Source organism: Muscardinus avellanarius (assembly GCF_963383645.1).
Source record: "Muscardinus avellanarius genome assembly, chromosome: 16".
In the NCBI taxonomy this organism is placed as follows: Eukaryota; Metazoa; Chordata; class Mammalia; order Rodentia; family Gliridae; genus Muscardinus; species Muscardinus avellanarius.
In genome coordinates this window covers 58646627-58674586 of record NC_137802.1, presented here as the reverse complement: position 1 = coordinate 58674586, position 27960 = coordinate 58646627, and the positions used below count along the sequence as shown (strand labels likewise).

General features: G+C 47.6%; 1 protein-coding gene across 1 annotated transcript in view; it reads left to right on the top strand.

Moving 5' to 3' along the window:
- ERN1 (endoplasmic reticulum to nucleus signaling 1) overlaps positions 1 to 27960 on the top strand; it is a gene marked incomplete at both ends in the record, with an annotated part of 90274 nt that overhangs the window by 40938 nt on the left and 21376 nt on the right. Inside the window, 8 exons of the mRNA XM_080712445.1 lie at positions 9543 to 9576; positions 10693 to 10765; positions 14122 to 14194; positions 17964 to 18086; positions 21614 to 21715; positions 23027 to 23288; positions 24677 to 24755; positions 25742 to 25907. Of these exons, the coding sequence (XP_080568571.1) occupies positions 9543 to 9576; positions 10693 to 10765; positions 14122 to 14194; positions 17964 to 18086; positions 21614 to 21715; positions 23027 to 23288; positions 24677 to 24755; positions 25742 to 25907 (912 nt within the window). The remainder of the gene's footprint in view (positions 1 to 9542; positions 9577 to 10692; positions 10766 to 14121; positions 14195 to 17963; positions 18087 to 21613; positions 21716 to 23026; positions 23289 to 24676; positions 24756 to 25741; positions 25908 to 27960) is intronic.

The window sequence follows — 27960 nt, the reverse complement described above, 5'->3', positions numbered from 1 at the left end:
CATAAGCCAGCTGTGCTCCCTGCTTTGTCCCCCACCGCCCTGGAGAGCCGAGCTGATGACAGACGCCTGACTTTTGTTTTTGAGATGTGTGTGATAATCTCAACAGATAATTACTAGTAGTTGGCGGTCCTCCTCCTGAGAGAGAAAGGGAGGGAGGGCAAAGCAGCTGGGGCTTCCTCCTGGTCTCTTGGTCCTCTGAGAACTTCTAGAAAGGCCAACCCAGATCATTATTTTGCATCACTGCTGACAGGACAGAGACTTGTTCACTGCACTGTGATGTCTTGGTTGTTACAGGGAAATCTGGTCAGAGAGGCAGCTGGCTTTAAATGTCAGATGGGGGTCAGGAGGGGTTAGGAGGGCAGAACAGCCAGAGCTTATTAGGAGCGGCACGTTCCAGAACATCAGTGCACATCTAGGGAAGGAAGAGGACAATCTCGCAAGGTTCCCTCAACCATGGTCAAGGGAGCAACCTGTTCTCATGGCTTCTGTAGTCAAAGGCTTGCATTCCTTCCTCATGAAGGAAGTCTGTCTAAGCCGCCTCCAGAGATTGGCCATTTGTTCCGAGCTCTGGTTTGAACCAGTTCTTTAACTCCTGGCTGACTTCCTCCAGGGCATTTTGTTTAGCCCACTTGTCACCACACAGTCCCCCTGCGCTTGCGAACACCGGCTCTGGCTGGGCCGCCGGGCCAGATGGTGCAGAGGGGCCTCAGGCGTGTGGGCCTCCCTCCCAGCTGTGCACCTGGGAAGCCGGGCACAGGCTGGGGTGGCCCGTGGCCGGAGCAGACAGGCCTTTCTTCCCAGCGGTTGGAAAGGGTTACCAGAAATAGCTTCTTCTGTAAACTTCTGTCCTTTTTAACTTTTCATTTTAGAAACGCTCTTTACATACGCAAAACTAAAGAGAACAGCGTCACAAAAGCTTCATGCCCGGCTGCAGTAATGACCATCATATGACAGCCCCTCTGTTATTTTAGTGCAGATGCCACAGTACTTTATCCATAAATTTAATATTTAAATGTGAGTGAATAAATAGTACTATGCCTGGGCAGCTGTTTGTAGATTTAATTATGTCAGTTTCTATGTGGAGATGTCCTTTCATTAGGAAAAGTCTGAGTGGCTGCATCCCACATGCAGTGCTGACGTCTCAGGTGACTGATCTCCCTTCAGTCTGCAGTGTTCACTCTGCCCACGCCGTCGGAGGGCCAGGGCCTGGGCAGCAGCCTCCCTGGAGCTCATCCTGACTGCTGACGAAGCCGTGCAGTGAGCTTTCTGCACTTCCCTGTGTACATTTCACAATAAACAAAATAAGCCCTGCTCCCAGAGGGCATGACATTCAATGCGGCCTTCAGATATTTGAGAACCAGAGAAGCCACATGAAGTACCTCTCCCTCAAGAAAGTGGCGAGAGCCTCCTACGTACACAGCAAGGCCGTGAGCGGCGCATTTCTGGTTTCCTGGAGAACTTGGCGTTTGACTGGAGTCTGAAAGATGAGGACAGAGCAGGGAGGAGAGCTCAGAGGCCAGCACGAAAGCGCAGGGCGGGTCTGGGGAGGAGATGTTGCGGGAAGGTATCGTGGAAAAGAATTTGGCCCATGTTTTGGGGGGCCTTGAAGCTGAGGCCTGCGGTTTCTACACCATGTGCCTCGAGGTCCTGAGACGCCACAGGGAGCTCACTGGAGCACGGAAGCTTTTTTTTAATGTTTTGAGAGAAACGCAGCGATGCTTGACAGGCGTCAGATGTCATGCCCGAGAGTTCCTGGTGTCCACTTTAGATGGTGCCGCATTCCCTTCAGTGATGTTGCATCTTGTAAAGCTGAATTTTTGGTCTGGTTACAGTCTCACACACTTCACTTTGGAGACTGAGACAAGAGGATTGCAGGTTCGAGGGCAGTCTCAGCACTTAGCAAGAGCCTGTTTCAAAATTAAAAAAATAAAATAAAATGGACTAGGGGTATAGTTCTGAAGTAGAATTCCCCCGGGTTCAATCCCTAGTACCAAAAAAAAAAAAAAAAGTTGAATTTTTGGCAGTTCATATGCTATTTGAACTTGTCACAGGTGCTATCTGACAAGTTCAGATTGCACATGGAATTCTGTATGAACTAGTAATGAGGGTGGTAGTATCTAGACTCTCACAGGTTGGGAAGCTGTACAGCACCCAGCAGGTATACACATCCCATTAGTATGGTTAAGAATGAAATAAAACTTTTCTTTCAATTTTCATGTCTTTTTTCTCACATGGCTTTTCAGTTGCTAGACCCTAAATACTTACTTCTTAAGTTATTTGAACTGTTAGGCATTTCATTCATTTTGTGTGTGTGTGTGTGTGTGTGTGTGTGTTTTACTGGGGATCTAACCCAGGTTCTCCACATGCTAGACAAGTGCTCTACCACTGAGCTGCTACGTCCCCAGGTGACAGGTATTTCTTTTGGCCTAGGTCCTGGGAAGAAATTACTGAGACATAAGGGTGCATGCTGTGAACCAGAAAGTTTGGGAGCCTCTGACTTAAGTCATGGAAATAACAGGTATTGGTAGGCAAAGAGGAGCCAGGGTGGACAAAGATTTGCCTTTGTCAAGCCCGCCTGGGCAACAAGTGGAGAGTGCGGCGGCTGAGGCACACACCAGAGGGGCATGGCGACTCACAGAGCCACCCTGCACCTCCTACAGAAGAAGATGCATGCCTCTCCTGCGGCATCGGCATCCTGGGGAAGGACCCGGGAACCTGCATTTTAAACCTCCAGAGGCGGCTTTTAGACAGTGCTGACGGGATGTGAAATGGCACCAGCGTTTAGAGACTGTTTGGCATTTTCTTAACAGGTCAAATGTAAACAGTACGGCTCAGCTATTCTACTCCCTAGCCTGTTTTCCCAAGAGAAATGAAAATAGGTTCAAGTAAAGACTTGTACATAGTGCTTATAGTGGCTTCACAATAGCCAAGAGCGAAACCAGAGGTAACCCAAATGTTTAGCAATGGTAGAGCACTATACAGGCATGAAAAAGGAGGGAGCTATGATATACACAATGGGGAAGAGTCAAAAACCTTATGCAGACTGGGCGTGGTGGTGTGCACTTGTCATCCCAGCCTTTGGGAGGCTGAGACAGGAGGATCACGGTTTGCAGACAGCCTCAGCTACTTAGTGAGGCCCTCTGGAACTTAGTGTGACCCTGTTTCAAAATAAAGAATAAAAAATAGGGCTGGGGGTGTAGCTTGGAGGTTCCATCCCCAGTACTACAAAAAACAAAACAAATACGTTATGCAGACAGAAAGAAGCCAGACACAAAAGAATACCTACTGTGTGCTCTCCATTTGTGGAATTTTAGAATAAAAGAAAGCTCTAAGTTGTCTGGGCTGTGAGTACTGAAAGCATAGGGTTATGAGAAAATGTTTGGGTGATAGACATGTTAAGTATCTTAACATTGAGGGTAGTTACTTGTGTGTATATGTTTTGCAAGATTATTTGAAGCCAGACATGGTGGCAAACACTTGTGTTCCCGGTACGTGGGAGGCTGAGACAAGGGGGATCATGGATTCATAGGTTTGAGGACAGTTTTAGCAATATAACAAGACTCCTACAACTTTAAAAAGGCTGGGTGTAACTCAGGGGTAGAATGCCCCTGGGTTTAATCCCCAGTACCAAAAAATAAAAAAAACAGAAGGAAGGAAAGGAGAAAAAGATAATTTAAATTGTGCACTTAAAATTGATGCATTCAGAAGAGAAAGGAGATGTACGTGCAGAAAAAGGGTCGGGGAGATTTTATAGGCTGAGGGGAAGGAGCTGTTCAGCCCAAGAGAAGAGCTGGAGATTCTTGGAGACAGGAAATTCCCTAGGGGTTTCAGATGGGCGTATAAACTACCTGAGTGTGAAGTTAAAACATTGTCCTTTTATTGAGTGAAGGAACGAGTGGAATTGGACAAACCCAGAAGGTGGAGGGTGGGGAGTCCAGGGAGCTCGTGCGGGCCTCCTAGTTCCCCGTGAATCAGGAGGCAGTTATTTGTAGAGAGAAAAGGGCCTTGAAGCAAGAAATAAAGGTCTGAAAATGGGGAACAGAGGCCAACCAGGAAGTAGATAAGTAAATGTAGTGACCTGGGGCCCAGTCGGCCGTAGGTGTAGGTGTCATGGTATCTCCACAGGTGACTGCAGTGTTTCTTCAGCGCTGCGCAGAGCCTGGTGCGGGCAAGGGGAGTGCTAGGTAGAGCCTCGGCTGACAGTTGATAGGGCATCTGCCAGCCAGTTAGAAATGGTCAGTGATGGAAACAGGCTGCATAGGAAGTAGGAAGGAAATTAGCCATTAATTGCTCCATTCAGCATACGTGGGACACTTCCACCGTGCCAGGCACCGTTCTTGATGCTAGGAATATGCCAGACAACACAGGATAAACCAGCTTTTAAGGAGCTTCCTGGGGCTAGTGTGAGACGTTGACCAAGTCAGTGATAAAATGTAAAGAACTTTAGAGATGGTGAGTATCATGGGGAAAAGTTAGGTAGAGGCAGGATGGGAAATCCTGGAGGAGGAGGCGGTCCTGAAGACCTCTCTGAGGTAGTGACACTGGGCAGAGACAGGCAGCAGGACCAGCAAACTCAAAGGCCCTGAGCAGGGGCAGGCCTAGCAAGGTTTGGGGAATAGATGGAGGCCGGCATGGCTGAAGTGGAATAAGGAGGAAACAGAAGAAGGTTGTTGGAAGAAGACAGGGAAGCCGGGCGTGGCAGCGCACGCTTGTCAGCCCAGCATTTGGGAGGCTGAGACAGGAAGATTGTGGTTTGAGGACAGCCTCAGCTGCTTAGCTCATTGAAGCCTTTTGCAACTCAGTGAGACCCTGTTTCAAAATAAAAATAAGCCAGGCATGGTGGCACACACTTATAATCCCAGCATTTGGGAGGCTGAGACAGGAGGATCTTATTTTGCAGACAGTCTCAACTACTTAGTGAGGCCCTTTGCAACTCAGTGAGACCCTGGTTCAAAATTAAAAAAAGAATAAAAAGTAGGGCTGGGGGTGTAGCTCAGAGGTAGAATGCCCCTGGGATCCACCCCCAGTAAAAAAAAAAAAAAAAAAAAAAGAATAAAAAGTAGGGCTGGGATGTAGCTCGGAGGTAGAATGCCCAGTACCACACACACACACACACCAAAAAAAAAAAAAAAAAAAAAAAAAGGCAAGAGGGCGGGATGTGCGGGGTCTGCGGGCCGCTGTGTGGACACTGACCTCGTGAGTAGGGTGGGGGGAACAGAGGGTTTGCACGGTGGCAGAAGCGTAGTGTGGCTTAGGTCTTAGGAGAGTTCTTCTTCTCTTTGTCAGGGCACTGACTTAAAGTTTTAACAAACGTTTAAACCTTATTTAATTCACACATGATGCCCCATGAAATCGACGTTGTCCCCCCCACATTTATTTATTATTTATTATTAAATATTTTGGTACTGAGGATTGAACCCTGGGGCATTCTACCTCTGAGCTATACCCCTGGCTCTACTTTTATTTTTTTTATTTTGAAACAGGGTCTCATAGGTGGCTGAGAGTCTTGTTACTTGCAAACCTGTGATCCTCCCAGCTCAGCCTCCCAGGTACTGCGGTTGCAGGCATGTGTCAGCACACCCAATTTATTTTCCTCCCTTTATGATGAGAAAATTCAAGTCAAGGGAGATTGAATGACTTTGCCAGAGTCACTCAGATAGATGGTTATCGGGAGAGCCATGATTTAAGCCTATGTATGTCTGATTCCCAAGGCCACATACATTAGGAGGAAAGGGGGCTTGGAAGACAAAGGATTCTGGTGATGCTGAAGGGACACTAGGACAGGAAAGAAAATAATGGCCACTGTAGAGACAGCACAAAACTGGGCAACTGATGTGTAAGGAGAAATAGGTGTCAGGAGTGTGGGTAAGTCTTGCTTGTCCTCAGGTGAACGGTGGCTCTGCTAACAAAATATGGTGGTCAAGAGAAGAAGCCGGTCTGGGGTGAAAGGTGGAGGGAGGAGTGGACAGAGAGGCCGAGGTGCTGGTAGGAAATAGTGAAATGTCCAGGTAGTTGGTTCAGAGAGAAGTGAGGTGGGGATCTAGAACCCTCCTGTGATCAGGGTTAGAGAGGAGATATGTTTACAGAGAGAGGAAAGAGAAGCGGGAAGGCTTGGAAATGTCCCCCCAGATGGTGGAGTTGGGAGTGGAGACAAAAATTCACTTTTTGGAGATAGAAATGTCGAAATGTTCAGCCTCATGAGCACAGACAAAGGAATGATGTGAGCATCCATCCCGCTGTTTCCATCTCGGGACACAGGGAGGATTAAATTAGCACAGCACAGTCGCCGTCGATTCACCTGACCTCATTCGGAATGTTGGTTTCTATGAGCGGGGAGGTTGTGGCGGTTCAGGCCAAGCTGGACGCCAGGAGGAGGGAGCCGAGTCGGTGGCCGACCTCCTGGGCAGCGTGAGCAGGTGGGTTCCTCCCCAGGTAGTCCTGGGAGACCAAGCATTGAGGCATCTAGATTTTCCCATATCTTTGCCCGATAACTTCATCTTACCTGGAATAACACCCATTTTTACACATGTGAAGGAAGCTCCTCCCCTTCTATTTTCTGAAAGTACAAGAGTTTGGTGAGGTTGGCGCTTATCCTTATCAGGCGCCACAGAGACAGAGCGGCTTGTTTTGCAGCTGTATTTTTTTCAGCCTTACAATTTGCTCAGGACTTCTTTTCACATGGCTAAGAAAAAAATATTTTTTTAAAGCAAGACTCTTGCCTTATACCAGTTCTCATTACAAAATTAAAAGCCACCACTTTTTCTTGCTTATCTTTTATTGCAATCTTTTTACACAATTATTTTTGTAATATTTTCAAGCAAGAATTAGATCCAAAAGATTATGAAAGAAGAAAAATATCTATAGAACAGGTCATCGCTGCGCCTCGGAAGCAAGCAGCAGTTAGCTGGCGTCTGTCTGGGCAGCCTCAGGTGTTGGATTTTACCCGGCCCGTGTCTTCGCAGAAGCTTGTCTAGGTACCCAGTTTTATTGAGAAGATGGGGAATGCTAAGGTCGTCCTACTGAACTCCTCTCTTCCTAAAACTAGAAAACAAGCATGGTTCTTACACACCAATGTCGTTGTCCCACCCTGGAATCCTTCTGTTTCCACGGATGGAACATCTTGGGGCCCGAGGCCTCAGGGCCAGGTGACCCCTGGATAAGCTGTAGGAAATTAGAAAAATCTGCTTGTGGCGGCAAGTCCGTAAGGCCTAGCAAATGCTGTACAGCAAAGATGGGGCCTTGAGCAAGACGTCAAATCATGCCGGTCTCCATGTTTCTGGTGAATCGCTAGGCTTTGGCAGTGTCCTCCTTCTCTGCATTTATCTGTGATACCGTTAAGTGGCTGAAATGAACAAAGAGGAAGAAAGATGCCCTTTTACTTCTGCGCGCTTTCCTTGGAAAATGACATTCTTGCTTTCCTGGTTGCGTGGCTTTCGGGGCTGCGTTGGAGGACATGGGTTAATTGCACCTTGACTAGTTTGTTTCAGTTGGTGAGTCGTGTGCCTTTATTTCCTGTCTCTTGCATCAGTCTGTTTGTGAGAGTGTACAGAGAGGTGATTAATGGGAAAGATAAACATATGCTTACTGGCTGAAAGTTCATCCTGTTTCTAAAAGTGCTGGGGGTTTAGTGAATTGTTTGTTTGCTGCCCACAGACCATATCTGGTATATGTGCTTCTGTGGTTCTGAGCACCCTGTGTCTTTGTGTAAGAGCTAGGCTTTAAAGCAGAGTCCACTGTGATAAAGCCTGAAGAGTTTTCCTTCATTGAAAAATCCCAAGTGACAAGGAGAATTAGACAGCTGTCTGTCACCAGAAGCAGAGCCCCTGGATCTAGAACTCCGATGTCTGCCATCCTCACCCCCAGCTCTGAAGGTGCGTGCAGTGGGCTGTCGCCGGGGGTTGAGTGCGGGCAGCACCTCCTCGCTGTGTGGCCTGCGCCCAACCTCCCACCTCACCACTGTCCCACCAGCCAGGAGCTTCCTCTTGGTGTGTGCCTAGAGGATCTAGGGAGGGAGACGTGCAGCTCTGTTAACTCTTGAAAATATGAAACTGACTTAGAGAAAAGAACCTTTCCCCCAATCGAAAGGTAGTACCCACTCTCATAGAAATTTTGAGAAATATGGAAAAATGGGAAGAGTTGCTCATACTTCCAACAAAGATAACTTATAGTTAGCATTCGTGTGTATGTGTGGGGGTGGGGGGTGGGGTGTGGGTGTGTTACCAGAGATTAAACCTAGAGGCATTCTGCATCTGAACTATATCCTCAGCCTGATTTTTTTTTTTTTTTTGAAGCAGGGTCTCACTAGGTTGCTGAGAGGCTTGCTCAGTTGCTGAGGCTGGTCTCGAACATGTGATCCTCCTGTCTCAGTTTCCCAAGTACTGAGATTATGGGCATGTGCCACTATGCCCAGCTGAAAAAACTAGATTGAAAGACCAAAACTGGCCTGGAGTGTGCATTGAAGATTTCTCCCTCAGTTGAATTGATACTCTGTGTACAATGTCATCTTTTCTCCTGAACTTAATAGTATAAAGATTTGTACAGGTTTTAATAGGTTTTCTACCCCTTTAGAAGCCTTAATTTTCTGCCATATGGACACTCAATTTCTATTATTGTATAGTTAGGCCATTTGTAATGCTATTGTGAACATCTTTGTTATAAAAAACGTGTGTGTGTGGGGGGGTACTGGGGATTGAACCCAGGGGCATTCTACCTCTGAGCTATAACACCAGCCCAATTTTATTTTTTATTTTAAAACAGGCATGTGCCACCACACCTGTCTCTGTCTTATATTGTTTTAGAATTAGATTTTTTGTGTGTTGTGGTACTAGGAATTGAACCCGAGGCATTGTACCTCCAAGCTACACCCCCAGACCGGTTCTACTTCTTATTTGGAACAGGGTCTCACTAAGTTGCTGAAAGCCTCACTAAATTACTGAGGCTAAATTAGTGAGGCTATCCTCAAACCTTCAATCCTCCTGTCTGAGCCTTCCAAGTACTGGAATTACAAGTACTCTTGTTTTCTCTTGTTTTTTATATTGCCTTAGAATTAGATTTTATAGAAATAAAATTAATGCACCAAAGAGAGTCAACGCTAGAAGGCTCGGATCTCCCCAGGCTGCTCCATGGGGGTGTATCCACCTACCATCCAACCAAAGTCAGTTCTTAGGCCACAGCTGGACAGTTCCTAATGGGACTCTCTGGTACTGCTCCAGGTATCTGACAAGGTAAGGATTTGGATCGTAGAAGTCCTTGACACACAGACAGTGATGCTGCCGTCCCTTGTCCGCTGTGGGTTACGACCAGCTCTTCCTTCCGTGTCCATCCCCTAGTTGGTACGAGTTTCTGACGGGAGCTCCTCGCTGGTACCTGCCCTCTGCCCATTGGCATGGCAATCATAGTCTGCGTGTTTGTGCGAATGTTTCCTAAAGCGCCCTCACACACATCATTCTCTCACGTGGCACAGCTTGTGATGGGGTCCTGGGGCCTCTGGGGCTTGGCATTTTGAGTCTGTCTGATGACGCCTTTGTTGTTCTTTTGCACAGACCCAGTGCTGCAGGTTCCAACACACGTGGAAGAGTAAGTTTTCTGATTTGCTTAATGCCTCCCTTTAATTCATTGTCTCATCCAGCCAATCGACATTTACTTATGAGGCTAGCTGTTGGAGCACATACATGCACAAGCATAAGGTATAACAAGAACTTGCAAGGTGCCTAGGAGGGCCTGGTGCCATCACGGAAGCCCGGGTGCGGAGGGAGGTCAGTTGAGAGGCGCAGCAAGGGTTTGCGAGTGGCCCTATTGTGGTTCAGTCTCTAGCAGATCATCTGTATCGACCATCACTTCCCATCCGCTCACGGGAAGCTGGCGACAGAGGCCACGGCCCCTCTCCTTGGCAAGCTTTCTGATGACAGGCTTTCAGGGTCTGCTTTTATGGCCTCCATTTTAAAAATAAATATTTGTTGAAAACTAAAAGTAGATCTGTTCTACTTTTTTATATACTGTTGCATACTATTAATTATTGATGTTCTGTGAGTATTTTACAAATCCAGAGCACTTTGACCAAATGACTATCTACTCCTCTCTGGTTTCTTAGGATTTTTCTTTTTCTTTTCTTTCTTTCTTTCTTTCTTTCTTTCTTTCTTTCTTTCTTCCTTCCTTCCTTCCTTCCTTCCTTCCTTTATTATTTTTATTATTATTATTATTATTATTATTATTATTATTATTATTATTATTTATTTTTTTGTGTGTGTGTGTGTGGTACTGGGGATGGAACCCAGGGGCCTTCTACCTCCAGGCTACACTCCAAGACCTATTTTATATTTTATTTGGAAACAGGGTCTCTTAAGCCAGCGGAGACTGGCTTCAAACCCACGTGATCCTCTTGTCTCAGCCTCCCAAGCGCGGGGATTACAAGCATGTGCCACCACGCCCAGCTAGGATTTTTCTTTTGCAGGTTGTTTTTCTGCACTTAGGGTACACAGTACCATGGGGGTATTTTATCATTTGTGGCTGAAGTGAGAGAGAAGTGGGTAGAATTGTCTTAACACATACACACACACACACACACACACACACACACACACACACCCTCGCACCCCACTTCCCTTGCATCATGGCTTTCTTTGCATGACTTTGATATTTTGTTCTGTGCCCAGGGCAGTCATCTATCATTGATACTTACTATTTAATCTCTAGGCCTGCCTTCCTCCCAGACCCCAACGATGGCAGTCTGTACACGCTTGGGGGCAAGAATGATGAAGGTCTCACGGTGAGAACATTTAGCTTCTTTGTGTACTCTGGGAGTTCTTAGCCATGTCCTTGGCTGTGTCTGCATGCTGAGATCTCCTGGGAGCCTTAAAAGAACTTCTGGGGCCGAGCGTGGTGATGCACAGTTGTAATCACAGTACTTGGGAGGCTGAGACAGGAGGATTGCAGGTTCCAGCCTCAGCTACTTAGTGAGGCTCTCTTCAACTTAGTGAGAGCCTTTTTTAAAAAAGGGGGAGGGGACTGAGGGTATAGTTTGGAGCCCCTACGTTCAATCCCCAGGACTGTTTAAAAAAAAAAAAAAAAAGAATTTCTAGGGACTCTGCAGGTGTTCTGGAGTGGCAGGGCCCGGGAGGTCAGAGCTTCCTAAATGAACTTTTCAATGTGCAGCCAGAGTTCAGAAACAGATCTAGAGCGGCAGGTGCTGTTGGCTCAGCCAGCCACTGGGAGGCTAGACAACCCCTGTAGCAACAAGGTCTGCTCTACCTAGAGACCTGTAGCTTGGGAGAATGGGATGTGGTTTGAGGGAATGGCTCCATCTCTTCCTATCAGGCACCTTCTCAGGGCAGTGTGTGCTACTGTACCCGCATCTCCATGTGAGAATGTAGACCGTGTCTAGATTTGCTATGCATTGTAATAACCTGAGGAACTCTAAAAAATACCAAGCCTAGTTTTCTGTCCCAGAAGGTCCTGATAAGTCATCAGGATTTTTTTTACAAAGTTCCCCAGATAGAGAACGTTGAAGCTGGCTGTGGTGGCACATGCCCGAATCCCAGTACTTGGAGGGTTGAGATAGGAGGATCACAGGTTCCAGGCCAACATGTGGTCACTTCGTGAGATTCTATTTCAAAATAAAAAGGCTGGAGTGTAGCTCAGAGATAGAATGTCCCTGGCTCCAGTCTCTAGTACCACACATACCGGGGGTGGGGGGCGGGGAGCTTTTTAATACCTGGGACTGGGACTGAAGCAGAAGGGGGAAGGGCAGGCTGCACAGAGCCGCATGCACTCTCCTTCCATGTCTGTCTCTCTCCACGTTGCCGTAGCCTCCTTTTCTTTAGCACTTTCTTTGCCAGAAGTGGTGTTGAGCAATCTATATAAGTTATTTTGTCATGGGAGAAGAGTCGATTTTACGAAGAGAAGTTCCCACTGTGGGACAAAGGGGAAAGAATCTCAGCGGGGGCCTGTCAGAGGCAGACAGGATTATCTAGGACTGCAAGAAATACAGATTCAAGGGAGAATTCAGGCCCCTCCAGAGTGAGAGATGCACCTTGGGGGTTCACGGTTTTTCCTTGAAGGGGAGACTGGTGAAGGGTGACATCAGTCCTGTAATCACAAGATGATTTGGGTGTTAGGGTCATCTTCCCAGGCCTGGTGGGGCCTTCACTTCTAACCAATAGGCATCACCTCCGCCTATGCACAGGTAGGATGGTAACCATGTCTGAGAAAATGATAAGTGAAGGGGTTACCTGTTTTGATGGTCTTCATCTTTCTAGAGCTTTTGTATGGGCCCCAAACCTTCAGGATAATTAGCACAAGAGAGGGAGTAAAGATTTGCAAATTCCCCAGAAGTCTGGGACTGACAAGCCTGCCTTGGAGGCCACTGGCCTAGCTTGGGGGATTTTAGTATAGGCTTCCTTTCACATTAAAGTTATATTTCAGGCCAGGTATGGTAGCACAGGCTTGTAATCCCAGTATTGGGAGGCTGAGATAGAAGGATCATGGGTTCAAGGCCAGCCTCAGCTACTTAGAGAGGCCCTCTGCAACTTAGTAAGACTCCGTTTCAAAATAAAAAGAATAAAAAATAGGGCTGGGAGTGCAGCAAGGAAGTAGAATGGCCCTGGGTCCATCCCCAGTGCCACAGTAAGTAAATAGTTATATTTCCCCCACTCTTCCCTTTATGTCTCCTTTCTACCTTTTTTTTTTTTTTTCTATCCTACCTCACTCTCATTTGAGCTTCTCAGCAGCCCGGAGGTGTTAGCCCCATTTTAGAGAGGGGATAACACATCTAAATTAAGCCCAGAGATATCCAGGAAGGAGCCGTAGCTTAGGCCAGCGCCCTGTCTTCCGAGGGATGCTCTGAACCCCACCTGCATTCATTCCTTGTGTTGCAGCTTGGTGGCAGGAGACTGTGCATTTCCCGCTCTGGCCTCAAGCAGGAGGGCTTGGCTTAGCACAGGACTCTAGGCTGGAGGACCAGCAACTGCTTTCTGATTCCCAGAAACATCTGGAAAAAGCCTAGGCATTACCACTCAGTGGCATTTTTCCCTTTCTAGTGTGAATGTTGGATGACAGGAAAATTTAAATTTTTGATTAGTATTCTTTTTTTTTTTTTCTTTGAGGTCCTGGGGATGGAACCCAGGGGCATTCTACTTCCGAGTGACACCCCCAGCCCTATATTTTATTCTTTATTTTGAAACAAGGTCTCACTGAGTTGCAAAGGGCCTCACTAAGTAGCTGAGGCTGGCCACAAACCAAAATCCTCCTATCTCAGCCTCCCAAATGCTGAGATTATAAGTGTGTGCCACCATGTCTGGCTACAGTTCTTTTTATTAATGTTCGGGAGAAGTCTTTTCTTTCATGGAGAAAAAGGTGACAGTGTGTGGCCTGGAGTTTCTGTAAGAGCAGGTATCTCTAGAGCAGTTTCAGGAACACAAAACGTTCCAAAAATAAAGTACACTGAAACAAGCCTTGACCAAACGGACTCCTCAGATGTCAGCTGTAGACTCAGAAGAGACAGATTTATGATGAAACTCGCTGAAACATTTGTATTCCTTTGAGTTTCTTTTCCTGGTGCCTACCATAACTTCCTTTTTTAACCAAAAGGCTCAGTTTTCTTCTGTTTTTCAATAGAGAATTATTTACTAATGAGAACACCAAAAACTTTTTTCCCACCTCAAACTCTTGTGTTGTCCATGCCATGAAGCTTTCTCGTTCCCATGAAGCTTTGAGCTAGGTTCCAAGGCTACTTCTCTCCAGCGTTAGTGTCATCGCTCCCTCCCACTCCAAAAGGCATTATCAGGCTACCTACCCAGCGTGGCCATATCTGGGTCAGTGTTCCAGAACAGGAGAATCCTTTCTACCACCCAGAGTTTCCAAGATGGTTTAGCTCTCTGTAAACCTCTTCAGAAAAGATTTCTGTCATCCCTGGACAGGACCTCTGTGTCCTGTGTCAAGTAAAGAGTTAGTATCTACAGAGCTCAGGCATCTGGGAGCCCAGGCCACTCCCTTCTTTCTTGGGTTCCAGTTAGGAGAACTACCATGTACTAAGCGCTCTTCTTTTTTTTTTCTTTTTTAGAAAACTGGGTAAAATTGTCATAATTGCACAAGACTTGTTTAACTAATTTTTTTCTTTTTTTAAAGAAACTTCCCTTTACCATCCCAGAGTTGGTACAGGCATCCCCTTGCCGAAGTTCAGATGGAATCCTCTACATGGGTAAGAGTTCCTGTTTTCAACACTGAAACTCGGATCTCTGCGACAGTGAGTCCCAGAATTTGGGGAAGTGTTGGCCTAGAGAGAACTGCCGGCACCCCTTGCCAGTCCTTCTGGGAAAGGCCTTCCCTGACTAGATGGTGCTACTCATGCCAGGATCAGCTGACCAGTTAAGAAAGGGTTCCTTCCACCTGGGAGAAGAATTGACACCATCAATGTGGGTTACTCATTTAACAAGCTTTTAGCTGCTGGGCTGGCCTACTCCTGCGATTTCAAGATTGCAACACACCCCACTGCCATTGTATGGAATTTAAAGTGAATATAGTAGTCTGAGCCAAGGGAAGAAAACTAGGCTCTGCCTATTAATTATAGGGCTTTCTTAGTATTTCCTGCTATCAGAATATTTGGTAGAAACAGCACTTAACAGCTTGCGGAGATAAGCTGCCTTCATACCTGTGGGGTCACAGCTTTCAAAGCATCAACTCTCCTGCTTTTCTTTACCACTTTGCTGCCAAAATGTCAATAAAATGCATTTGTAACACAAAGGAGAGCTGTGTTTATCTTGAAATCCTAGTAGTAGTAATAGCCATGTTTATATAGCAGCTCTCTCTTTGAGGAACTGAAAGTGCTTATTGCCTATTCATGCCTCAGAGCGCTGTGTATTTTCTGGGTCTCAAATGCAGGCAGCTTTTAAGTTTCTGCTAGGGACGCTGGGGCTCTTGCTTTGTTCCACCCCTTCAGAACGAGGGGCTCACTGCGGAGGGATTCCTTAAGTGAGGGGTTCCAGGGATGCGTTCTCTCAGGGCCAGGCCGTGGCCCCTCTGACTCTCTCATTGCTTCCCGTTTGGCCCATCTACCTTTTGCCAGCAGTTTGTCACTTATGGCCTAAAGTTTCCGTCATCTTTGTGTGGTACCATCTTAAGTGATTTTATTAAGCACCTTTAAGAGTGTGGTAAGCTGGGTGTGGTGGTGCCTGCTTGTAATCCCAGTATTTGGGAGGCTGAGATAGGAAGATTGCAGGTTTGTGGCCAGCCTCAGCAACTTAGAACCTCCACAACTTAGTGATACCCTGTTTTAAAATAAAAAATAAAATAGGACGGGGATTGTAGCTCCGAAGTAGAACACCCCTTGGTTCAATTCCCAATATTGTTAAAAAAAAAAGAAAAGAAAAAAAAAAAGAGGCCGGGTGTGGTGGCGCATGCTTGGAGGCTGAGACAGGAGGATCTGCAGGTTGGAAGCCAGCCTCAGCTACTTAGTGAGGCTCTCAGATCATAGTGAGACACTGTTTCCAAATAAAGTCTAAAAATTAGGTCTGGGAGTATAGCCCTGAGGTAGAAAGCCCCTGGGTTCCACCCCCAGTATCGCCAAAAAAAAAAAAAAAAAAAAAAAAAAGAGTGTGGTAGTTGCTCAATTCATCTGTTAAACTAGCAGGCTACAATAGTCCTTGAGGTGACCAGATATATGTCCTTTCAGATGGAAGGACTCATGGTCACAACCGTTTGGTGACATTTTCATTTTGTCTTCAGATCTTTCAGATCTTTTTCATATTAATATCTGATTGTTGGGAACGGAGAGTTTTTGTCCATGGACAAGTTGTACACATGTGGAACCAGAATGTTTGTTACATCTGAACTATATGTAGCACTAGCAAATTCTGTGCTCATCACTATACCACCAACACGGACAGCACTAGCAAATTCTAATGCCCTGTAACCTTCATTAGTATCTCAGTGTTCTGCTTCCAAGAGTCCTTGGATGATGACACTTTTCTAATAAGTTAGAAGATAAAAATTATGAAAAGCAGCCGGGCGTGGTGGCGCACACTTGTAATCCCAGCATTCGGGAGGCTGAGACCTAAGGATCGCGGTTTGCAGACAGCCTCAGCTACTTAGTGAGGCCCTCTGCAACTTAGTGAGACCCTGTTTCAAAATAAAGAATAAAAAACGGGGCAGGGGGTGTAGCTCAGAGGTCAAATGCCCCTGGGCTCCATCCCCAGACTAGTGGAAGGAAGGAAGGAAGGAAGGAAGGGAGGGAGGAAGGAAGGAAGGAAGGAAGGAAGGAAGGAAGGAAGGAGGAAGGAAGGAAGGAGTGAGTGAGTTATGAAAAGCGATGGCTTCTGTGACTGAGTTGAACTGATCAGAGGCCCAATGCTGCCTCCAGGCCATTCCCAGGATGCCCTGGTATATAGACCATAGAAACAGAGGCTGTGGGCTTTCCTACTACTGTTGCTTGACTGTGCTGTCTACCTGTTCATATCTCCCCCCAACCCAACACCCGTGGTACTGGGGATTGAGTCCAAGGGCATCCTACCTTGGAATTATACCCCTGGCCCTTTTTTATTTATTCTTTTTTGTGTGTGTGTGGTACTGGGGGTGGAACCCAAAGGCTTTCTACCTTTGGGCTACACTCCCAGACCTATTTTTATATTTTATTTGGAAACAGGGTCTCACTACGTTGCTGAGAGCCTCACTAAGTAGCTGAGGCTGGCTTCAAATCTGTGTGATCCTCCTGTCTCAGCCTCCCAAGCGCAGGGATTACAAGCCTGAGCCACCACGCCCGACTTATTCATTTTGAAACAGGATCTCAGTAAGTTGGTGAGGATCTCCTTAAGTTGTTGAGGCTAGCCTTGAACCTGTGATCCTCCTGTCTCACCTTTCAATTACTGGTATTACAAGTGTGCACCACCAACCCCTGCTTGTTCATATCTTTTTTTGTGTGTGTATATATGTGACACTATGGATTGAAGGGGCCTTCTACCCCAAAGCCATACCCCTATCCCTATTTTATTTTAATATTTTATTTTATTTTATTTTATTGGTGGTACTGGGGTTTCCTGGAAGCCCTTCTACCTCCAGGCCACACTCCCAGACCTACTGTATATTTTTTATTTATTTGGAAACAGGATCTCTTAAGCCAGCGAGGCTGACTACGAACCTGCGGGATCCTCCTGTCTCCACCTCCCAAACGTGGGGATTACAAGCGTGCACCACCACGCCCGGCTTTTATATTTTGAAATAAGGTCTCACTAAGTTGTGGAGAGCCTCATTAACTTGCTTAGGCTGACTTAGAACCTGTGATCCTCATGTCTCAGCCTCCCAGTACTGGGATTATAGGTGTGCGCCACCACACTCGGCTTCTTCATATCTTCTTATCAGCTGACCAGAGCAGGGGTATAACTTGCTGGGAATAACTTGCTGACAGGGGACAGAGGCTGAGATAACTTTAGCCTCATTAGCATCAAATTACAACCAACTCTACTGACCAGTCACAGGTAGTATCTAATTACAGTAATGAACAGTAACTATAGATCATCTTCACATGTGGACTAATTAATAGGGATGTTGAGAAATGTGAATTGTGGTTACCAGGGAGATAAACCCCTAAGTACATTTCTACATTTATATTGCTTTTAGTCCGTGGGAAAAGGATTGCCTTTTACAGGCAAGATTTTCATATTAAGGCCACCAAAGCAATAAAGTCTAACTTGAAAGTTAGAACATTTTTAACTATAATTAGGTTATTAGGATTGGAGAAGTTTTATGCCATGATTAGGTTATTAAATTATTATAAGACTCGGTGGCCCAAGAAATTATTATCTCCACATTCCTCTTGACTTCGTTGTCTTCAGAGCATCCTAGAAATGTCTTCAATGTCCTAAGAATTCCAGGCTTTGCTCTTAGCACAGAGACAAACCTAGAACTGCTTCTTTGCCAGTGATGATTTTTTTCCATATAGACCAGTGTAAATTACAGAGTGCCTCATGCCCTCACAGGTAAAAAGCAGGACATCTGGTATGTCGTCGACCTGCTGACCGGCGAGAAGCAGCAGACTTTGTCATCAGCCTTTGCAGATAGCCTCTGCCCGTCCACTTCTCTTCTGTATCTGGGACGGACAGGTAAGAAATGAGCCTGTGTCATACACATTCTACCTGTTTCCAGAAAGGACCTGGCCAAGCATCCCCACCAGTCTCTGCTCCCAGCTGTGTTCTCTAGAAGGTGGCCAGGGCTGCCCTCTCCAAATAGCCCACCAGTCCCCTTCCTAAGACCCTCTGGTGACATTCGCCCAAGGGACGTCTGTACTACACCGGGACCCACAGAGTCCTGCAGGGCAGCGGCCACCTCTCTCACCTCATCCCTCCCTGCTGCAGTTCCCTCATTTAAACATTTTCCACCTGGGATGGATAGCCTGCAGTTTTCAGAAGAGCAGTGCTGTGTGTGTGTGTGTGTGTGTGTGTGTGTGTGTGTGTGTGTGTGTGTGTGTTACACACATTGGAGATTAAACCCAGAGGTATTTTATTTTTTAACTTTTGAAACAAGGTCTCACTGATGTGCTAAGAATCTTGCTAAGTTGCTGACGCTGGCCTCAAACCGGTGATCCTCCTGGCTCAGTCTCCCAAGTACTGGGATTGCAGGTGTGCACCAATACGCCTGGCTTAGAAGTACTATTTTTAAGGACTCATAATGGGGGTGTCCCTTTCTATCAGGTATGCGTGGTTCTGACTGGCAAATGTCTTCCTCCTTCCACAGCTCTGCTCAGAAGTGCCTTTCTCTGCGAGGCCTGTTCCCAAGCTTCAGTGCTCCTGCCCAGCACAGGGACATTGCACTCAGCTGTCCTGTTCTAGGGACATGCACAGCACTGACAAAGCCCATGAGCCATTCATCAACTATCACTTTATAGTCATGAATAGCACCCCCTTCACCACACCATTTTCTATTTCCTCTCTTTTCAGCCACCTTCTTAACACTTGTCAGTGCTTATTTATAAATTTCATGTGCCTGCTTTCTGCCTCCCCCAGTGGAATATCAGTTCTCCTAGGGCAGGACTTTATCTTGTTCACCAGCTATATCTCCACGCTAGACATAGTTCCTCAAGCATACAGTAGGTGCTCAGAAATGTGAGCAAGCAAATGGGTGAGCCCCATCACTGCAACACCTCGCATGTATCAGGGCCACCATAAAGATTGTTGAACAAAGATTAAAGCCAAAAGAAGAAAACATTTAGAAGGAAAAAATTATACCCCAAACCTACAATCCCATTCCATGTATACATACATACATTCCTACATACATATGTAATCTGCATTCTCACTATATATGTATATATACATACAAATAATGTAATATTTATATAAATCAATCAAATATTTAAAAATGTATAAAGCAGGTCATTAAATTTTTTAAAAACTAGGATGAATTCATTTACAATTGACCACTAAATTTAGGTCTAAATATTCAGATAGACAAAGCTTTGACGAAAGAGACAGAACCTCTTTCATATGCTCTAGGAAAAGGTGCCTTTCTACCCATGAGCGTAACTGATCCTGGGCACTGGAGAGGCTGGCTGGCCTCTGCTGTTATGGGAGTAACCGTTTGTACTGTAGGAGTCTACACCCTCTTCCTCTGAAAGCCGGATCTTTAACTTCCAGCTGTTATGTCTGCTTAGGAATTGTTTACCTTTTTCAACAAGGAGAACCTTACAGTGGTTCCAGCTCCAGCTGTTTGGTTCTCAGGTAGAATTGGGGCATTTGGGGAGTTGTTCCATGCTCTGGTCTCAGGTGGAATGCGTGTGCACAGGGTTATAGAGCTGTTGTTCCCAACATGCAGCAGTAGCAACCCACCTAACTTAATGCCTTAAACAATAGCCATTGTGTTGCTGATGCTGTGGGAAGGAACTCAGGAAGCTGGACAAGCACAGGTCATCCCTGTTCCACACGCTGGGCTCACTCATGTCTGGGACCTTGGTGCATCTCCATGGGACCTTTCTCCACACAGATCACTAGACTTTTTGATCTGGCAGCTGGGTTCACTCTTGTGTAAAAGTGCAGTTAGAATGCATCATAAGGTCTGAGCTCAGAACTCAGAAGCTTACTTCTGCAGTCCGTTGGTCAAAGCAAGTCACGGGGCCAGCCCTGAGCCAAGGGTGGGGAATCGGACTCTGCCTCTTGGTGGAAAGAGTGACTTGTGTGATTCTGGGAAGAATGTTGGTGGTGATCTCAGACATTCTATCAGAGCCCTCCTTCAGGCCACAGTAGTTTACAGCCTTCCCACTCACAGAAGGTACGCACTCTTTCCAAGATCCCAGAGGCCTGTCACAGCATTATCTCAAAATCCAGCATCCTGGGATCTGTGTCAGGTGTGGAGGCTGGATACCTGTGTGGTAGAGATGAGTTCTCTCTCCCCCACCTGGCATACAGTGATGATACAGGTTAGCTGTCTTAAACATCCCAGTTTGGAAAGGGAAGGAAAAAGAAGATGGGTCTTGCCAGGTGTGGTGACACACACTTGTAGTCCCAGTATTTGGGAGGCTGAGACAGGAAAATTGCAGGTTTAAGGCCAGCCTCAGCAACTTTGTGAGACCCTGTTTCCAAATAAAAAATAGTGCTGGGGAGTGTAGCTCAGAGGTAAAGTTGCCCTGGGTTCATTCCCCAGTACCCACCCCACACACACAACGCAGGGTGTGGTGGCGCATACTTGTAACCCCAGTACTTGGGAGGCTGAGGCAGGAGGATCTCATGTTCACGGCCAGCCTCATCTACTTAGTAAGGCCCTCCGCATCTTAATGAGGTCCTTTTTCAAAATAAAGAATAAAAAATAAGGCTGGGGGTGCAGCTCGGAAGTAGAATGCCCCTCGGTTCCATCCCCAGTACCGCACGCGCACATACACACACACACACACACACACACACACACGCACGCACGCAAAGAGAAGGAAGATGAGGATGATGATGATGACACTGGCCCTCAGTAATTCTGAAGTCCAGCCAGGCGCGTTTTCAGGCCTCCCTAACTTGGGCGCAGGGAATATTCCTTGTTGAGGGACAATCTCTGCCCTCTGGAATTGGTTCCCTAATATACTACCCTCAGTGGCTCTTGCGTCTGTCCTCTGAGAAATCCTTTCTATTCCATAAGATATGGCTAGCTTTGTAGCTTTCTCTATCTGTTCCTTGTTCATTTAAAGCAGGGTGTCTAGAAGCTCTGCTGCCCGTTATTTTGACTATCTCTGATCACTGTAGTCTGCAGTGATGTGACTCCTTTAAAAACTTGTGGGTTTCCCATGTGTCGAATTATAGTCTGTACCATTACATAAAAGCTTTCCCATTAACCCCTACTTTGCCATGTGAGAGTGCTATGGGACTACATACACTCTTATGGTCTCTAGAACCCTTCGTACCCAGCGGGCTATAAACAACTGTTAGCGTTGCTTGTGATTCTGTGAGCTGTGAGTCCCAGGACTTGGTGAGGATGCCTGGTCTCTGTCCCACACGCTCTCGGCCAGGTTCGTGTGCCTGGCCTGTTGTTCTCCTCCACAGGCCTTTCTTGTTCTACATGGATAGTCTGGACTTTTTAACATGCAATTAGGAAGAATTTGTCACAACTAGATAAGGTCAACACCTCCACAGTAATGGGCTGGTCTCTTCCTCAGAATACACCATCACCATGTATGACACCAAAACCAGAGAGCTCCGCTGGAACGCCACCTACTTCGACTACGCGGCCTCGCTGCCCGAGGATGACGTGGACTACAGTAAGCGCGCCCTGCGGGCTGCGGGAGGGTCTGACACCTTCCATGATGGGAAACGATTGCTCCAGAAGCAGGGTTTTCTTTTAAGACCTTTGTCCCCAGGTTCCAGACTTGCCATGGGCTTGTAATGAGTACATTCCACAGTCTCTGTGGCAGGGGCTTGGGTGCAAAGGCCAGGGGGAGCCAATGCAAAATGGCAGTGGACTGAGCCAGGGAGGAAGGAGGGCATACCTCGTCGAGTCCCTCTGTGTCACAGAAGGAATTTATGACAAGCCTATGGACAGTATAATCAGCATGAGACATTAACAACCCATCAAGAAGGCCACTCTAAAGTGACTCATTCCCCCAACTCAATTAATAACCAAGAAAGCCAGTTTTGCCATCTTACACTGGTATCTGAAAGCCTAACTCTGCCTTCTCTGGTCTAGAACCTGGATATTTTGTGTCTCTGAGTGTTTCTTTGTGAATCAGATGCTTCTGCCTTTCAGCGTGATCTGTGGAATTTATTTATTTATTTATTTATTTATTTATTTATTTATTTATTTTGTAGCGCTGGGATTTGAACCCAGGGGCATTCTATCTCCGATGTATACTCCCAGCCTATTTTTATTCTTTATTTTGAAACAGGGTCTCACTAAATTGCAAAGGGCCTTACTAAAGTAGTTGAGGCTGGTTCCAAACCTGTAACCATCCTGTCTCAGCCTCCCAAGTACTGGGATTATAAATTACACCACACCTGGCTCAGTCCATGAGTTTTAAATGATTGCATAAAATGCCAGATTAGTGAAGTGTGGTGACACATGCCTATAATTCCAGTATTTGGAAGGCTGAGACAAGAGGGTCATGGGTTTGAGGTCAGCCTTGGCTTCTTAGTGAGACCTTCAGCAACTTAGCAAGTTTCAAAATAAAAAATAAAAAGGACCGAGGGTGTAGCTCAGGAATGCCCCTGGGTTCAATTCCCACAAACCCCCTCCAACCTCCCCCACCCCACAAACAAAAGCCAGATTAATAAACTCACTTGTCTCCTTCCTGCTGAGTATTTGCTCTCGCTTGTTGAACAGACAGGCAAAGAACCATTGCCATGGGGATTGCCTTTGGAGAGTGAGCCCCGTGTTTATACAGACGGTTCTCAGTGTCTCGACACTGGGGAGCCTCGCAGGCTCATTGAGAACCAGTGAGATTGTTCTGAGGAGATCCGAGCGTATTCTAGAAGCCTCATTTCCTCTAGCCGAGGGACTGCAGCTAGCCAGGCGGGAGAGGATGTGGTTGCAGGACGGAGGCGACTTGATGTGCTTTGCTGTTTGATCTTCACAGAGATGTCCCACTTTGTGTCCAATGGTGACGGGCTGGTGGTGACTGTGGACAGTGAATCTGGGGATGTCCTGTGGATCCAGAACTACGCCTCCCCGGTGGTGGCCTTCTACGTCTGGCAGCGGGAGGGTCTGAGGAAGGTGATGCACATCAACGTCGCCGTGGAGACCCTGCGCTACCTGACCTTCATGTCTGGGGAGGTGGGGCGCATCACCAAGTGGAAGTACCCGTTCCCCAAAGAGACGGAAGCTAAGAGCAAGCTGACGTGAGTGGGGACTCGGGCGGAAGGGTGGCTGCGGCCTTGGCGTTCCGATACTGAAGGAGGCTGGGGTGGACAGATGTCTGAGTCCATTAGGAACACCAAGAGCCAAGACTGGCTCACTCAGAAACCCTAGGATGTAAGAACTACCCCTGCCTGGCACTTCAGAACTCTTAAATATTAAATAAAATTATGCCTGCCTGTGATTCCAGGGCATGGGAGGCTGAGACAGGAGGAGCGCAGGTTCGAAGCCAGTGCATGGTAACTTAGTGCGACCTGTTTCAAAATAAACAGGACTGGAGATGTAGCTCAGTGGTAGAACATGCCTGGGTTCAATTCCCAGTACCACAAAAAAAAAAAAAAAAAAAAAAATTAGGGGTGGGGATAGGAAGACTTAATCTGCAATACAGTTTGGATATATCTCTTGTAGAAACACAGGAGACTTATTTCTGTAGCTCTATGTATTTTTCTAAGCATTTATTATAAGTTATATTCATTTTAAGTGTCCAGGACACAGCAGTCTTGCATTCTCCATCCCCACCTGTTAATAGCCTGCCACTGAGTTATTTAACCATGTCAGAGTTATAGGGAAGATTCTTTATGATAATGTGCCTGGAAGTTTTGTCTAAACTGAAAACACCACTCAAATGGAAGGGGTTTGTTGAGAGAAGTTTGGGTAATTTAGGAGACTACTGACCCTCGAGGGCCATTGATGGTAGTAACCAGAAAGGCCTAGAGGTGCAGCTCCCGCAAATTCGGCTGATACCACAATCAGCCACGATTCTCAGGCCTCCACGGCGGCGCCCAGACAGGGACAGACCTCCCGCTGGCGGACTGGAAGTCTCATGGTTTAGAGTTTCTTACACGTCCCTTTGCACTCGGCATCTGTGGAGAGTAGTTCAGTGCTTCTCAGGGCCTGCAGAGCCCCCGGAGCCCTTGGGAGCACAAGACAGTGTGGTGTAGTCCTGGAGAAGTGGCTCAGGTCACTGAGAGGCGCTGGCAGTGAGTGCCAAGCGTCCACCTCTTGCTGGTCATTGGACATTGTCCTTCCTGCAGGCTGTCCCGGCCATAGTGAAGTGGGGTCCCAGCCATAGTGGAGCAGGGCATGGCCGTAGTGGAGTCAGGTCCTGACATTTTACAGATGAGGAAACCGAGGCTTGCCATTAGGCAGCTTGTCTGCATTCAGCCGGCTGCGAGGGAAGCCGGAGCCTGAAGTCCCGCTGTCCGTTCCCCGGCAGCGCCTCTGCCTCCAAATCCTAGAGCTCTCCTCCGTGTCCCGGCTAATGAGGTGGTTCCCAGTGGTCTTATTTGTGCTGTGATTCTGCTTTCCCAAACCTTCTTGTGTGCATGCCGGACATGAAATGACTTCAGAACACACGTCTGTTTCCTCCCAGGCCCACCCTGTATGTGGGGAAGTACTCCACCAGCCTCTACGCCTCTCCCTCCATGGTGCACGAGGGTGTTGCCGTCGTGGTGAGTCCACCGCGGGGCTCCCAGATGCAGCCTTCTGGTCCCTTCTGAAGAATGGCCTTGAGTTAGATGGACATCCTCTGGTTACGGATGTGAAACAGCTGGAAGCCCCAAGCCAAGCTCTGCACCTACTGTTTTGCTTTGCTAGCTAGATGCATGGCAGTGCAGCTCCCAAAGCCAGGAAGCCCTGCTCGCTCCCCGTTGCTCTGGTGTTCAATCTCAGCTCCTAGGCGGCGTCTAGGCCCTCCCCAGGCCAGTCCCTGCAGGCCCTCCCACTCTGAGCCCAGTGAGGGCAGTTTTCTGTGGGAGTTACACAGGCCAGCCAAGTGCAGCTTCTCCCAGACTCCCTGCCCATCTTTCGTCTGAGCCATTGTTGGGGCTGGCCTCATACTTCAAAGCCCTTCCTTCTTCTCTTTTCCTACTTAAACCCCTTCCATCCTCTGTGACCTCTCCTCCCTGCCTGCCATGAGCTCTCTTGCCTCTGAATGTCTGAGGCGTTATGATCGCGGCCGCTCATCCTGACCTGACCCTTGTCTAGGCTGTATGTCGTCTTCCCAGTGGCCTGACCCTTGTCTAGGCTGTATGTCGTCTTCCCCGTGAGTTGGTTGCCTGCTCCTGCCAGAGCCAGCACTGGGCACGTGGCCCAGGTTTTTCCACTCTGTTCATGCATCGGTTGTGACTCTCCTCTCTCATGTTGTAATAGCTTCCCAGACCTCTGTGCACACGCTTCCTGGCCCACAGTGCCCAGATATGAGGACTGAAAGTGTCCAGAGCACAGCGGTGTCCGAGGGAGGAGCTCCCTGCCCTGCGGCCTGCTTAAGCCCCTTCCATCCTCTTACTCTGAGCAAGCCCGCAGAGGAGCCACTCAGCAGGAGGCATGACGGTCCCTCTGTTCCTCTGGGGCTCAGGACAGTGGCTGCGGGGGTGCTGTCGGACCTGGGCACCTGCTGTCCAGCCAGTGCTCCGGCTCACCTTGCTGTCCTCCACAGCCCCGTGGGAGCACCCTTCCTTTGTTGGAAGGCCCCCAGACGGATGGCGTCACCATAGGGGACAAAGGAGAATGCGTGATCACGCCCAGCACAGACCTCAAGTTTGATCCTGGACTCAAAGGGAAGAACAAGCTCAACTACTTGAGGAACTACTGGCTCCTGATAGGTAGGAGCTGTGCTCTGGTGCAGCAGGGTGGTGCGTGCTGCCCCCTGGTGGGGAAGGCCAGCATTGCCATCATGTTCACGCACTCCCTGTTCCTTGTCCCTCTCAAGGTGGTCCTTTAGACCTTGCAACAGCTTTACTCCCAAGGTGATTAAATGGCTAGCCAGGTGACCGAGTCAGTTCTCAAATATCATTATTGTTCTAAAATTTGGGTATGAAATAACATAAGCATCGTGTAATTATCTGGCCCAAGAATGTTTGTTCCTAAGCTGGGCATGATGACACATGCTTGTAATCTCAGCATTTGGGAGGCTGAGACAGGAGGATCGTGGTTTGAGGCCAGCCTCAGCTACTTAGTGAGGCCCTTTGCAACTCAGTGAGACCCTGTTTCTAAATAAAGAATAAAAAATAGGGCTGGGGTGTAGCTTGGAGATGGGATGCCCCTGGGTTCCATCCCCAGACCGGCAAAAAGAAAAAAAAGAAAGTTTGTTCCTTATTCCTTACAGTGACCTTGAGTCCATTAGGTGCCCTTGATATTTTCATTTTATTACCAAGAAAACTGAGGCTATTTCTGTGGGAAAATTGGCCTGGCGTCAGTGTGGGTGAGGCTGGGGGCTGAAGACCCAGGGGACGCGGGAGGCATGGCGAGCAGAGGGCGGCCTGTGGTCAGGCAGGGTAGTCCCAGCTGTGCGTGGTGTGTGGGGCCTCGCCTCTCCTCTCCTGCCCCTTCTCTCTCTCTGGTCTGAGGAGGAAATCAGGGCTCTGCACGCACGCTCTACCTGAACCACCCCAGCTCCTTTCCCCTTCATTTTCCCCTTGCTGCTGCTGTCACTAACTGCCCGGGGGCGAAGTGGAGGCCCAGTCAGAGATTAGAGGTTGAGATGACACCTGGAGGCCGTGAGGGTGGCAAGCAGGTCAGAGGTCAGAGGCCAGGTGTCTCTGGCTGGCATTCCAAGCCCTGAGAGCAGGATGGAGTTTCCTTGACTCCATCTGCCTTCGTGTGGCCCCCCGAGCTCGAGAGGTGGGCTGAGTCTCAGTGGGCTGGTGCCTGAGCAGCAGGAGGCTGGTGAGGTCTTTTCTCCCCGTCCTCTTCTTCTTGATGCCTGCAGAAAGATGCCGGCCGGTCTCTGGCCCTGGGATGGGGACCTCGGGGAGCGTGTGAGCCGGGAAGCGGCAGGGCCAGCCAGCAGTGGGTCCAGACGGGGCCTGTGTGCCCAGGAGCTGCAGCGGGAGCCAGAGCCCAAGCGGTCGGTTCCTTCACAGGTGTCCACGTCCTGCTCTTTGCTCCTCCTGATTCCTTGTAGCTATTTTTATCTTGATTATTATTTTTACCAAATTATTTTGAGTTGAACACAGGGTCATTCTACCTCTGAACTATACCCCCCAGCCCTTTTTATTTTTTAGTTTGAAACAAGTTCTCACGAAGTTGCTGAGGCTGGCCTTGATCCTGTGGTCCCCCTGTCTCAGCTTCCCAAGTACTGGGGTTACAGGCATGTGCCACCAAACTGGATTCTTTTTGTTTTGTTTTGTTTTTCTTTTAACAGAAGTAGTTTGGAAAACATGGCCAAATGGGCCCATGGTAAGAAAAAAATATATCTAATTACATATAAAATTAGATAAGATTGCAGGCCTTTCAGTTTTATGTACAGTTAAGGGGTATATAAGCTACCTGCCAGTTAGTAAGAAATGACACCAAAAAAATGTGCATGAAAATAGAAGAAATGTGGAGAAACGTCTCCATGGCTAAACTGTAAAATGAGATGCCTTTAAAATAGACGGTTGAGCCAGATGTGGTGGCATAACTGTAATCCCAGTGCATGGGAGGCTGAGACGGAGGATTGCAGGCGCTCAGTGGGCACTCAGCAACTTAGTGAGACCCTATTTTCAAATAAAAATAAAATAGGGCTAGGGTATAGCTCATAGGTAGAATGCCCCTGAGTTCAATCTCAGTACCACACACACAAATATATATATGAGAAAGAGAGAGAGAGAGAGCTGTGACACCCTACCCCTCACGGCTGTTTCCTCTTGTTCTCTCATAAGCAGTTCACCGTCC